This window comes from Cottoperca gobio, chromosome 11 (genome assembly GCF_900634415.1).
Source record: "Cottoperca gobio chromosome 11, fCotGob3.1, whole genome shotgun sequence".
Taxonomy (NCBI): Eukaryota; Metazoa; Chordata; class Actinopteri; order Perciformes; family Bovichtidae; genus Cottoperca; species Cottoperca gobio.
In genome coordinates, this window is record NC_041365.1 from 11,062,642 (window position 1) to 11,077,290 (window position 14,649).

At 42.7% G+C, this 14,649-nt stretch overlaps 1 protein-coding gene across 2 annotated transcripts in view; it reads right to left on the reverse strand.

Annotated features, from left to right (window-relative positions):
- Positions 1-1,337: 1,337 nt before the first annotated feature.
- Positions 1,338-14,649, reverse strand: part of efna3a (ephrin-A3a) — a 55,037-nt gene continuing 41,725 nt past the window's right edge. Inside the window, exons 2-5 of one of the 2 annotated variants that reach the window (XM_029443622.1) lie at positions 10,445-10,746; positions 10,118-10,183; positions 8,481-8,558; positions 1,338-3,761 (exon numbers count right to left, since the gene is read on the reverse strand). In XM_029443622.1, coding sequence (XP_029299482.1) covers positions 3,643-3,761; positions 8,481-8,558; positions 10,118-10,183; positions 10,445-10,746 — 565 coding nt within the window. In that variant the 3' untranslated portion in view covers positions 1,338-3,642. Of the gene's footprint in view, positions 3,762-8,480; positions 8,559-10,084; positions 10,184-10,444; positions 10,747-14,649 lie in introns of both variants that reach the window. The other variant, XM_029443621.1, reaches the window with a different exon arrangement.

Sequence of the window (14,649 nt, forward strand, 5' to 3'; positions counted from 1 at the left end):
GAAACATGAGGCTCTGCGTCAGCTGCTCAGGAAAAGGTGGACTTTTTTTTTATCCACTCGCAACACTCCTGATCCTCTCATTTGAATAGTAAGCGGATCAATTAATGTTTAATTTAGGCAAAACATAAGCTTTTCCAGACAGGAATTCAAGGTGTAAATATGACAGTTTTAATTCCCTTACATAACCAACCAGACAAGCCTCTCTGCCAGAACGAGGAAAGCTGATTTCCTGCAAAATTATGGTTTAAATTGTCAACTCAGGCCTTTGAGCAGAAGCTAAAACCCTTACCCTGTTCTCCCAGTGTCAAAACACTGAAACATTTATGTGCAAGTCCAAACATATAAGTAGGCAAAGGACTGTAAGCCAAGACCTACTGTAATATTCGACAATTATCGAGGCAAAAAATGTCAAACAGATTCAGTGTCAAATAGCTGTGAAACATATAATAGATGTGATCATTCACCTGCTTGGTTAAGTAAGACTCACATTTTGTCAAGTAAATCGTCGATCACGAAGCATATTCAATTAACTTTGAAAGTTTATTGGCGCTAGCTTTGCACACACACACACACACACACACACACACACACACACTTTGACCCAGGTCTGGAAGTGAGACGTTGAGAGCCGACAGCAGAATCTGCTCTACTTCTCTCTCTCTCTAATGTGATATCAGGCCTGATGTGTAACAGCAAAGACAAAATCTTATCTGCCCCCTCTGTCCCTTTTGACATGGACATTAGTGCATCTGAGACACGTGTCCCTCCCCATTGTCAGCTTCTTTCTGTTCTGCGTAAAAAGATTAGAAAGAAGCTGACGGGCAAAGGGAAACGAGAGCGACGTGGGGAGACAGATTTGGGGAGACATGAATGGCTTGCAGGTGTTTTTTTTTTCTTCTTTGTTTTTTTTTGAGAGAGAGAGATGGATAGAGTGGGAGATGTGGAGCCGTGACTTTCCCCCCCCATGCTGTCATTATGTTTTATGGCAGAAGAAGTGTTTGGGAAACCGAAGCGAGGTGCTGTGAGGATGGGCCATGTGAGAAAAGGTGATAGTTTTACACCAAGAGTATATGCAAGGAAAGAGTGCTGAATGCTTACATGTCTGCTCACAACCAACTTATCTAAAAGTGGAGTGTGAGAGAAAGAGGGAGTGCATTTCTTTTAGGCATAGTGCTTAAGAAAAACAAACAGAAGTGAGTGCAGAGTAAGTGAAGGTGAAGGAGTCCCTGTTAAGATAAAGAAAGGGCAGACAGGGGTGAAAGAGAAGGCTGCGAGTCATTTCTGTGCAAAGAAACGGTGCAGTCAGTTTGTTACACACTGAAATAAACACACAAGAGTAAATTTGCAAAAAGATTTTAATTGGCATTGTTTTAATCATTCTTGGATCACTTTACAGTTGTTGGTTTTTTTTTCATTCTTGTCAAAGGTAAAGACATTTCTTGTGGTTGTCTTCAACACCGGTAAATGCTTTTCGCCCCGCTTCCCAAACCCCGTAACGTAAACTAACATTACAGAAGAGCACATTCTCTCATACTCACTTGCATATTCAGATCCTACAAACAACTCCTTAACGGGTACGAAATTCCTAAATGCAACATACTCGAAAAGCGCGGACAAACACATTCTACATACATACGCACACAAATGTGCACACATACGTTTTTTCTCTTCCTCGCTCTCTCTCCCACACACACACACACACACACACACACACACACACACACACACACACACACACACACACACACACACTCCATAACCGGTTTGTATTATAAATATACATTACAATGCAGACTCCTTCCTTTTCGCAAGTGCAGCACTTGAGGAATGCTGCCCTTCCATCAACTCTGTCTGTGCATCAGTTGGTTTATGACATGCGCTTCAGCTTCAACATAATCTGTTTAGCAGTATCTGTTACATGAGAGTAAGGTTACTGAGTGTACATCCCTACTGATTAGTCATAACCAATAACCCTCTCTTTTTGTCAGGCTGAATTACATCTGCCTATTTATCTACACAAGCAAAATGCTGCAGTAAAAATTCCACTGTTTAAAAAAAAGAATAAAAAATGGCACAAGAGCTTATTGAGCAAAGGCCTACAAATGCACATTAATAAATTAGGTAGATAAATAATATACTTTAATTTCAAAATAAATACATTTGAAAAGTAAATAAATAAAAAAAACATTGTAATCTGATTAATGCCAGCCTACGTTGTCCTGTATAACAATATAAAAAAAGTGAACTTCTCTTTATTTGCACATTCACACGTGTTTTGTTTTTTTTGCTCCTAACAAAATGGCGGCAGCGTTACTTTGAGACTCAAAGCACCATTTCTCCTCAGGCACCTGTCGCACTCTGGCGACTGTATGGGGTCGTCTCCATGGTGACTGTGACTGCTGTAATGGCCATCAGCACTGATTGGCTGGGAACCTCTGAAGTGGAAAAGGAATAGATGGGGCTGTCTGGGATTAAAAGGGAACTTGCTGCGGAGAGAGGTTTTTAAGAATTGTAAATTAGTGGTATTCTGAATGACTCATGCTGATTGCTGCGAGGAGAAAGGTTTGACATCCGGAAAATCTAAGCGAAGTGCTGAAGGTCAATGCATCGGAACAAAACACACATCTACCACGTCTAAGTGCCGTCAAATTACTAGTCCAGTGTCTGTATTTTTCTAGGGTTGTTACAGTGTGAAGGCAGGAAATACAGACAAAAGACTAGTTCTAAGGGGGCACTCGCTATCTCCTAAGAAACGCAGGCTTTGCATCTGTACCAATCACAAAGCCAGGGGTATTTTTGATGTCAGGGGAAAATGGATTCTTGAAAGGCCTGTTGATATCCTTTCAAAGTATTTCCATTTCTTAAGAGACACTTTGGGCTGTTATTACCAGAAGCTCCCTCACACCAGTGTGAAAACATTCTTCAATGTCCAGGATAATGGCAGCAGAACTCATCACTGACTATATAAATACCCTATATAGACCAGGTAACATCAGTACAGTTCCAGAGACCAGTTTGCTTTTTATTTATTTTTTTACCAGATCTAAGTTGAGTTTTATCCATCACCATACTTTGTCCGTGGTCCAAGGCCTAAACATCCACTGCAAAGTCCGCGTTTGCAACCCTCTTCAAAGCTTACAGTTACAAAACAAAAAGCCAGTGCAGCTTAAATTCCTCAGGTGATTTTTTTTTTATATCCATGCTACAATAAGAGTGTGTAGTCTACATCCAACTCATTACAAGTCCACTTTCTCACTCGCCTGTTGGCTGACACGCCTGACACGCCTGACAGCAGCACAGAAGTCTGATGCTTAATACTGTGGTCTCCATGTTGTGGCAAACACACCTACATGAAATGCTGCGGTATTCATATGACAATAATGTCCAACAACACATGGAGTGTCAAACTACACTGGTGTAAATATGACAGCAAAAAGGCCTCTCCTTTTTAAAAGTCTAGTGAAGTTAAGTTCAAGGATTTTTTCTTTCTGTGTCCTTTTGATTGTGGTTCTGTTGCACCTCTGCTTTATCCTCTTCTGTGTTCCTGCCAACGATCACAACAACAACAACTCGGTGGATACAAAGCCCTTTGGACAAGGCGGTCCCAGCTATGCATCAAGTGTCACTCATGGTGACAAGTCGCTAGGACAAAAGGACGGCAGACAGGAGCAGCATCGCCACGGTGAGAAGAAGGCGGTCACGTGATGGGCTGCTGCCACTGACGCTTTTCTCCAGTTTGGGAACTTCAGGGTTAAATTCATCTGGAGAGAAAGTCACAGACAGAAAAAAGAAGAAAGTGAAAAGAGCGAGCGAGATGCAGTGTGTATGTGTGTGTGTGTGTTGTGTGTGTGTGTGTCAGAAGGAAACGAACCATTACCACATTATTAATTTATCAATCTAAAAGGCAATGTGTGATGCATGCAAATTGTGCTTTAACATATGCAGAGAAAAAGACATGATGCAATTAACAAACCACCAATTATCATCAGCACTGCTACAGTACATATGGCCATTTTCTCCTGTGGGATGAGAAATTAAAAACACTTTTGTTTCTGATCTGTTTTTTTCATGTATTCCTCTTTTCACACTAATGATGTTTTTATCCTAGAGGGATTTCAATCAAACCAAATCACTATGGCCTTGCCATTGATTAGACACAACCAAACATTAGCCGGAGGCAAAAGACGAAGAAAGATCTGGGAGAACACATTTTGTAGTATTCAGTAAAAAGTAGATTACACTGAGTCATTATGCTCGGTCTCAACATAATGTTTCACATTATATCTAGAGGGTTATAAAATAAAGCAAAAGGAACCAAACAGCTCTGTATCTTACACAACTATAAGAACAGCCTGAGCTGGCTCCATTGAGATGTTAGAAAACCTATTTCTTTCTATAACGTAATCCAGCTAAGTACAGAAGAAAGCTGCAATGTCTTCCTGACGTCAGTCACATTAGCCCACATCAGACATAAAAGAGCGATGTAGGTGAAGGGGGGGTTGATGGAAGAGTGTGTCATACTGATGTTATATTGTATCATTAGGAAATTGTTTGGGTTTAACAGCCTAAAATCACAATGGAAAGATGAAAAATACTTGTTTTGATACAAGAAAGCATATATCTTTTGACAAATTGTGCCCAGAAATGGACAGAAATCTTGCGTTTGTCTATCAAAATCCCATTACTTTTACGTTGTCATCATAATTTCCCAGTGTGTACAAGTTCCAGCCGGCATCCATCAAATTCAAACTGGCATTCAAACATCAAAATGCTGTTTCACTGTGACGTTAAAGCCTTGGCTGGAGTTTGCTAAATGTAATGGAGAGAGTAAATGGCTACAACTTAAAACAAGGGATGTGGTAACAGACAGGGACAACAAGCACATGACAGCTGATGTTTGATGAATGTACGGAATTTTGTTGTCGCTTTGTCTGTCTGAGAGGAAACCATCCAACCGCTCAGGTTTGTCCTTGTTGTGTGCGACTCTTGCCCACGTCCTTGTGTTCTTAAGGAACACGACGCATCTGTCTGTGGCGATGACACACACAACACTAACATTCACCCCACAGTGCACTGGGATGAACTCAAATAGAAAACAGTCAGTCAAGGCAGGAGGGAGAATATAAAGCAGCATTGCCTCAGGGTGGGCCTCACAGGTCGCAGTGTCCGTCCGGTTTGTCTCTCCAAAAAGGTTTCATCAGAGAGGTTCCAGAAATAAAATGTACACTCCGTGGCTAGAGGAGACACCCTGTCCCTGCTCAACAAGTGAGCTCTCCCTTACCTTTATACAAACAAGTCCATGCAGCCACATCTACACTCCTGAAGTGATTCATTTCGTGTGATGTTACAGACTTTATTTGTGGGTGCCAGGAGCTTTGACAATCACAAAGATGCACAATATGCACCTCTTCAAAAACCCTGGCTATTTAGGGAGGCCGCCCTTGGAAGATGAATGTGAGGGACGTTGGGCGCCTCGGGCCATAACAAGTTATCAAAAGGTCCCCTGTATGACACCTAACATCACAGTACAATTGTGGGATACAGAAATCAATTTCAGAGCGCACATTGTGGTGCAGTCTCGTCTGTATTACGAGCACACTGACGGGGTAGCTCTCCTGTCCACCGCCAAAGGCATTTACAGTGAGCTAAGAAACATCAGCTCTACACTGTTGATGAGCGGAAGAAGGTTGTCTGGTCTGATAAATCCTCGCGCCAACTACGCCACAACGATGGTAGACTCGCAGTGATGCGTAAACGACATGAGGCGATGGACCCATCTTGTATGGTTACAGCTCTACAGGTCGGGAGAGGAGGTGTAATAGCGAAAGCTTCAACTGCCTTAATGCCATCTTTCTTCATAGCTGAATAGAGCAACAGAAAAACAGCAACAAGCGTGTATGAGATCGATGTTGCTGTAAGTGCTTGTAAGACCACAAACAGAATGAACAACTCTAGAATATGAAAATTCCTCAGATCGTCTTAAAAAAGCCTGAAACTAATTCCTCCTAGCAACTGCTATCGTAGCTTTCGTGTCAATTGAATCACTTACTACTGATTGGTTAGAACTCAGAGAAGGCGAGGAGGCTGCATGTCCATCAGCACCAATGGAGGTCCAACATGTTTCTGAACCAGTGTTTTAATTCTTCTGGTCACTGAAGCCCCCTCGGTTTGCTTGGTGCATCACAACTTGTACATACCAAGCCACTCAGAACAGATGAATCAACAGTGCCGGTGCCAGTTGATGCATCTTAAAATGATCTGTTGCATTTTCTTATTTATAGTGCAGCCTTTAGCTCTCTACTGCTGAAAACACTCAATATAGGAGGACATGTTTCCAGATTTGAGCAACTAACTTATCAGACTTGATAAATGATGAAACCAGAAAAACAAGAAGTTGTAATAGACCAGAATTGTCCTAAGAAAACCCTGTTAAATAAGGGCGACGTGACGTAGAAGCAAAGCTAATAATAACGAGGATGTCGGCAAGTCCAAACATACGTGGAGAGAGAATGAGGGATGTGTTGATGCTAAGCCTGTCTGTGGGCTGGTCTGGTCCTTAAGGGTGAGTCAGAGAGTGGGTGTCCAGCGGTCAGCAGGGCCATCAGGGCTACGAGTTGTTTATAAGTATGTACGTGTGTGTGTGTTCATAAATCTGTGTCCTGATTTTGTTATTCCTCCAAATGTATTCAACAAAATGCATCACAATGCTAGAGGCTATGATTTTGTATGATTCTCTGCCAGTGAGTTTTTTTTTTATATTAAATTCTACGTAAGCTCCAGCCTGAGTTACTGCTGAGCAATTCGCCCACCACTGAGCTTTTCTTTCTTCCTGCCCCTTCTCTCCGCACCCCCCTTTATCGGCCCCCACTCTGGTTTTATCTTTTTTGTTTCCTGCCGGTTTCTCCCTCTCTCTCTCTGCCGTATCTGTCCCTCTTTCTCCTGCTGCATTTCTCTTTCACTGCATTCTTCCTGTCTTTTATCTCTCTGACTTTCTCTGCCTTACTGTGTCTCTCCCTCTTTCTGCCTGCCCCCCCCCCCCTGCCTCCCTCCATGTGTGACTCTCTCCTCCTTCTCCTTCTCCTTCTCCCTTTTCCGCCCTCTTTCACACTCTCCCTCTCTCTCTGAAGTTACTCGTTGCTGATGGCTCAAGAGCTCTCTTCGCTCCGTCTCTGCCGGTCTCGGTTTCCATCTCAAGCAGGTCACACTCTCTTAGCCCTCGTCACAGACTGCCCACAGCTCCCAGACACAAGCATACTAAATGATTCCCGGCAAGAGGCTTTTGTGAGAAAGAAAACTAGAGGGTTTATGTAACCACTCAGCTGCACAATTGACTTGCTCCCTGACATGTTTTCTCTTTAAGCAAACATGGACCTTTCATTCCTTACAAGAGCTCAGCTGACCTTGTGGAGGGTTTAGTTGTGGAGGTTTTACCTGTGTGTGTATGTGTGTGTGTCTGGCTTAAGATGACCCATTCTGGTAACTTCATTAAGTGCAACTGCTATATTGTCAAAACAATCAAAAACTCTTCCCCTTCTTCTTCTTCACCAAATTTGTAATCTGCGTATCTCACTGTGTGCAACTCATCAAAACTAATTTTTATGCAAGGCAACATGAGGACAGTGGTGATCGAAGTACTCACATCTTTTACTTAAGTGAAAGTAGTAAGTAAATGTACAAAAGTATTGGCATCAAAATGTACTTAAGGTAGTCTACTCATTCTGCACAACCGGCCATTTCAGAATAATATATATCATATTATTGAATTATAGCTTGTGAAAAGGTTTAATAAAATGTTATATTACAAAATCTAATAAATATATAATTTGATCATGTTTCATTATTGGTTATTATTATTAATCTGAATTTTAATCTTCAAATTAGTAGAGTAAGAAGTAGCAGGAAATAGAAATAGAAAGTACAGTACTTGAGTAAATGTAACAACGAAAATGCTGTATTTTATTATGACACTGACAAATGAACGGTATAATAGGGTCAGTATCGGGTCAGTAGTTTTAATGTATTGGCTTGGTGCTTCCATGTTACCATTTATTAAGTTACCATAACTGATCAAACTGATGGCCAAAACTCTGAAAATAAGTTATAAACGTGAATTACCCTTTAATGTTGCACAATAGATCATGGGCCTACTGTTGGGTTGAGTGGGTTCATTTGTTTACGTGTTAGTGTTTTTACACAGATGCCCGTAAATACATTATGTATATAACAAAGAAAGTGAAGGTCACTACTGCCAAGTTGCATTGTTCATGGTGTTTCTCTAGAGCAGAAAATAAAAAGTTTACTCATCAACCAGTCATGACCTTTGGATTTTCTTTTGCCAACCGTAGAATAACAAAAAAAAACTAAAAAATGTTGCCTTTCCACAATGATTGGGACACAAATCGAGCTTTGCAGCCTCAGCCGAATATTGACCAGCATCTGGCAATTGGCTGCTGTTCATTTTCAGCAGCTCAGTCACTCACCAATGTTGTGTATTTTGATGTTTGGCCTGACTGTGTAGTCGGGAGAGGTCTGACTGGAGTCATCATCTGCCTGGGAAACTGAGAAACACACCACAAATACACACAAAGTCAGAGAAAAAAGAAAGAAGTGGGAGAAATAACGTCCGAGAGACAGGGAGAGAAAACACCTCATTAAAATGACAAGACTGGGTAAAATGTACATTTTAGGCACCACTAAATTGCATACAGATAGAGCAGAGCGTGGAGCCGTTGGTGTGCCCCTGCCGCTGTGAAAGCATAAAGAATCCAGACTTCTATCTGAAGAATAAAAGCATTTGGAACCGGTGGACAGAAATCATTTTAGCATTTGCTGCCCGTCTAAACATAGAAATACATTCGGTCTGCATTGCCAAATTATCCATGAATGAATGATGGGTGGGTTTGATGAGGTATTTTCTGGTTCTTTGAGAGTAAGAAGGATGAAATAGCATTTACAGGGAATTTACAATGAAGCTGGTAGCAATCAAGTTGCAGCTCTTCCGCAGATGTAAAGCATATGTCATGAATATTCACATCTCTTTCTTGTTTAAAAAGTCGTGTCAGGGTTAGGGTGGGAGACACGCAGAGAAAATGAAAAGGGTCTGCAGGCAGCTGAAATCAACAGCTTTTTGATAACAAGCTGTTAAAATGACCTTACTGAGTAAAGGTTGTGGATTGTAAACCGACAAAATGCATCAATGCACACATAGCCATTCATGCACACACAAACACATTAAAAAGATTTACAGCCCGCAAAACTACTGTGTGCAGACACACACACACACACACACACACACACAAACACATGCACAAACTCCTACACCTCGAACACACGCAGCGATGCACACAAACACACACACACAGAAGCAAATGGAGGCGTGGTAGACGCATCAATAGATTAGCCGTGACACTGGGATGGAGGGAGGGGGGGGTGTTAAGGTGATGTGTACACAGGGGCTGACACTGGCCTGAGTGTGGGATGTATTAGTGCTGACAAGGTTAGAGGAGAGGGGGAGGCTTTCAGCACTGGTCTCTCTGATCAAAGGCCTGCAGGGGAGAAAGCAGGCTACTAGGGTAAAAATAACACTCACTATACAGGGTAGCAGGCATCAGAGAGCCAGAAAGAGAGAAGAAGAGATAGACAGTCGGGTAGAGGGAGGGTGCAAGATGGTCAGGAGAGCTGAGAAAGAGAGAGATAGGTAGTGACAGAGAGAGCTGAATCTTGCAGCGGAATCATTTTTTTTTCCTTTTACATCTTTTGTGTGGCTTCACGAGAGCGTGTCATTCACAGAGAGAGATATAGCATTACTGTAATAGCACTGAGACAGAGAATAACATTAAGCCATCACTCTCAAAGCACTGCTTCGAGGGAAAAGACGGCGTCATCAAAACCTCGCCAAGACAGCGTGCGGCAGAAGAGCAGACTGTGAGATCTTATTTTTTCTGTCTCTCTGTCTGTTTCTCTCTGCCTCTTTGTCTCTGTTTCTCTGTGTGTTTGGGAGATACAAAGAGATAGGAGGGGAGAGAAAAGTGGAGATAAACTGACACAGGAGGAGAGAAAATGTTATGATATGAGTGGGAGAGACCTGTGGAGGTAAGACGGGGTTGTTGGGTCTCACCGGTGGAGCAGCAGACGTAGACCCTCAGTCTCAGGCAGCTGTGGCCGTGGTGGTGGGTGGGCGTGGCTAAAACAGAGAGCAAACACATACATGTCAACCTTGTGCCCTCTGCAGGCCACACCACCCTCAAGCTGTGCAAACTGCAGCTGCAGCTGAGAAACAGTGTTGTCCTCAGCTGAACTACCAGAATTTATTAGCAACACCCACATGCCATCAGTACATGTGGGTGACAGCAGCTGAGGACAAGATATTACAATATTGGATGTTCAGCACTCTTTGGTTTTATACATCCATCACAATAAACCGGCGCCTACAGGCCTGACTCACAGATATAGTAGTACTCCTGGCCCACGTTGAACTCGTAGCCCAGCGAGAAGGCGCTGTAGCGCTGGAACTTCTCAGAGAACTTGATGGGAGCGTGAGGCGCGTGGGGCCGGTTGCATTCCCAGCGCTTGAAGCCCAGCTGGGGGTCACAGGTGCGGTAGCCGCGGTAGCTGACCATGTAGAGGATGTACTGCTCGGCCACGGTACGCTCTAACGTCCCGCGCTGGCTGGTGTTATAGTGCGGGCAGTAGATGTCCAGGTAGTCATTGACGCTGACCTGCACCGTGAAGCCCTCCCTCCGCAGCCTACAATACAGAAAGGTAGAAGAAGAAAGAGAGAGAAGTGGAATTTTAAAAGTCACTCGGGCTGCAATTGTTTTCACGATTTGTTGAAGGAATAGTTTGACATTTGGAGCCTTGTAGCCAGCGTGAGGTTGCCAGGCAACCAGACCACCAGAAAAACATTTCTCCCAGCCAAGAAATAGTCCCGAACATAACACCCCATAAAACTGCAACTTGTCATTTCTTACACTTTACAAACAAACAAGATATAACATGTAAATGAGGCTTTAGAGGTGTTCTAAGCAGATTGTTTGAACAGAGCCCCACCAGCTGTTTCCAGTCTTAATGCTGAACTAACCCTCTCCTGACTATAGCTTCACATTGAAAGGATGGATATACAAGTTCCCTTAACCTCTCAATTATCTTTAATCAGTTGATTCTTCATTCCATAAAATATAAGAAAATAATGAAAAAGGCTTTCAAGTGTGGCCCCTTCAAACAAAACTCAAGACATTTATTTACAATGACATAAAACAGAGAAAAGCAGCAAATAGTCAACGTAAAAAGCAATACAAAGAGGCCAGAGAGCGATAAACGTTTCCCCTGAGCGCATATTAAAGCCCTCTTCTCTTCAAGAGATAAGCTATTACACCTTTCTCTCCCTTTGCATATAAAAACACACATTTCCTCACTAAATGCCTCGTGGCGAGTGCTGAGGGCGGTGCTGAGAATGATAATCTGCACTCCTGCCTTTCCCCGAGCTAGCTACTGGCCAGGTCATTGAGGCGAAAGGAGATCCTGTCAGTGGCGATGTATGCTCTGGCCGCAGGGGAACCAGCCTGCACACGGTACATATGATGGCCCAAGGTCCCCTGGCATCCGCTGCTGATGGACGAGTAGGCTGTTAGCAGGTAAGGAAGGCCACTCTAAGGTTGAGGATGTGTGTGTGTGTGTGTGTGTGTGACGTACATGGCGGTACAGTACAGTACAGTAACCCTTTAGCTGATTCAAGACTCTGAACAACTCAGACGATGATGTGAAATGATTCCTTATTCAGCTGCCACGCTGTGGCATCTTCGCTGTTTATAATACTAAGTATACTTATTATGTAAATTACACAATCTGTAATTAGACGAAGTAGAAGTCATTAGAAGGGCTCCTGCAGGTGAGCTGATGAGATGGGAATTTACCTTTGCTGCAGTGATGCGTAATATGCATCAACTAAAGCTGTAATGACCCAGTTACACCACGAGGTGGAGGTATTGTGCTGTCTTGTGTTTAAAGAGCAAACCTCCTTCTTTCTCCTCTGCACTCATTCTTTCACTCCCCTGGTTGTTTTATGTTTCTTACACATTTTCTGTTACACATATATAAAGAAACACACACTTAAACACACACCACCACTCACTGCGTATGCATTGTGCCCACACACACACGCTGCTCAAAAAAACATGCGCACATGTGCATACGTTACTAGGTCAGGCCCCCAGAGAGATTATTATTCAATTACAAAAAGTGGATCAGAAATGTCATAACACCTCTCTCCCTCTCTTTCCTTTTTTTTGCTGTTACAACTGTTTTTGGGATCTTCTCCTCTACCCATCCTTCTCAAACCCACCCCTTCTCTTCATTCTCACACACACACACACACACACACACACACACACACACACACACACACACACACACACAAATATCAATTCTCTTAACCAGTGTTCTTTTTGGGCCATCAATCTTATCTGTGCTTTCTATCCCCGCTGCTCAGATGTGAGATGACAGACTTTTGTCTTGCAGTGTTGCGGGAAGAGACAACACAGCTATGCTTCAAAGGGACTATATTTAGAGAGGGGGGGTGGTGGAGGAGGGGAGGAAGTTTGAGATTGGGGGGGCAGAGCGGAGGGGCAGAGATAGATAAAGCGGTACAATGGGGGTGTGGGATAGAGAGAGAATGGAAAGCAGATAGACCTAAGATGAAAGTGGGAGAAAGAGAGTGTGTTGAATATGAAAACATGCCAGGAGGACAATCCTGGATGTGCGTGGCATGAACAAAGTCAGAGTGATGCAGTCATTGAGAAACAGGTAAACAGGTGAGAGGAGCTGAATGCAAGAAAGCAAGTGTGTGTGTGTGTGTGTATGTGTGTGTGTGTGTGTGTGTGTGTGTGTGTGTGTGTGTGTGTGTGTGTGTGTGTGTGTGTGTGTGTGTGTGTGTGTGTGTGTGTGTGTGTGTGCTCTCAATAGTATTTATGTATAAAACGCTGCTGGGTGCTACTGAGAACGTACAGAAAAATGCAGCTAATTTGTTCTAGTTTGTTCCTGTTATAAGAATAACTGGCTGGAGAGAAAGACATATGTTTACATGAGAAGCCACTGAAATTGACAATAATAACTTATTTGGTGTATCCAATCCAGTTATTTACCAATCTTTTTGATATATGTATTGATTGATGTATAGATTGTATTGTTTAGTCTATAAAATGTTAGGTTATAATAAAGAATTACCATTAAAATCTACCAGACCCAATGGTGACATCTTCAAATTGCTTGTTTTGTCCAATCCACAGTGACATGCAATTTGAAAAAGAAGCAAATCCTCACATTTGAACAGCACATTTAAGAACTTTGACCATTTTGTCTTGATAAAATTACCAGTAATTAATTATCAAAAATGCTGCCGATTAGCATTCTGCTGTACAACTAATCATTTCAGCCCTAGATGAACAGGCTTTCCTGTTCATGCCACTGTTTACTGTTTTGGTTATCACGTAGCCTCAGTAGACATAGCTACACAGCAGGAGGAGCAGAAGTCAGCGACAGAAGAAGCTGAAGAAGAAAAGGAAGACAAAATGACTCTGGAGGTAGAAGAGATGGTAAGGTGGTGCAAAAGAGAAAAAAACAAACAAAACAAAGACCAAAAGGGTGGAGTGAGAAGAACGGGCTGGCTGGGTGAGAGGAGTCCCTCTAGGTGTACATTGTTATATAAGCAGTCCACTTAGTGGCACAAGACAGAAAGGTTGCAGGGCTGAGAGGAATGGAAGGAGGACAGGAGAGGAGAAACAGAAGAAGGGGGTGAGAGAAGATTTAATAACTTACGGGGGGGGGGAAATGCACTGAATGATGACAACAAAGAGAAAGGCACAGAACGGGAGGCAGAGGCCTAGACAGAGACATAGTGCTCCCCAGGGATGAACATATATGTGGTAAAAGTGCATAAAAAAGACTGATGGTTCTCATTCTCTCGTCGTCTCTCCTCTCCTGCAGCTCAACTCTCTTTCCACTGTGCATTGCCTCTGTGCTGGTTTTGCTGTCTCATCATCATTTTCCTATGAGTGGGAGTGTGCAGCTAGTTAGTAAAGACTGCACTCGTTGTGAAGACTGCCAAGGGAGGCAGATAGCAGGGAGAGAGAGCGAAAGAGGAGAGGAGAGGGCAAGCGAGGAAGACAAAGATAGCACCACTGCACCTTTCACATCTGCGCTAAAAAGAAGTCTTTGGAGGATACTGCCGGTATCAATAAATAACAATGTTGAGGTAGCGCTACAGCTAAAGATACTTAAAAGCACACAGTGGACAGAAACTGAGCATCTCCTACTACAGCAACAGAAAATATATAATTCCTGTAGTAAAAAATAAAACAAGCAAACACCATAAAGAATCACTTGTAAGTGACAGAAATGAGGCATTATGAGGGAATATTCCCTCATTTTCCATATGAGTGGTGTCAATCATTTCTTGTTTTGCTTCTTTGAGTTTAAATATAAAAAGAATTCATGTCCTCCGTCATTGTTCTGTGTAATAGTTTTGCCAGATGGCATCAAAGCTGAAGCATGAGCGCTGCTGACTTTCAAGGAAAATAATACCAGTGCAATTGTATTTGGTTTTTTCCTCCTACTGACATGAATGGATATGAAAAGTCTTAACTCACCAAGGTA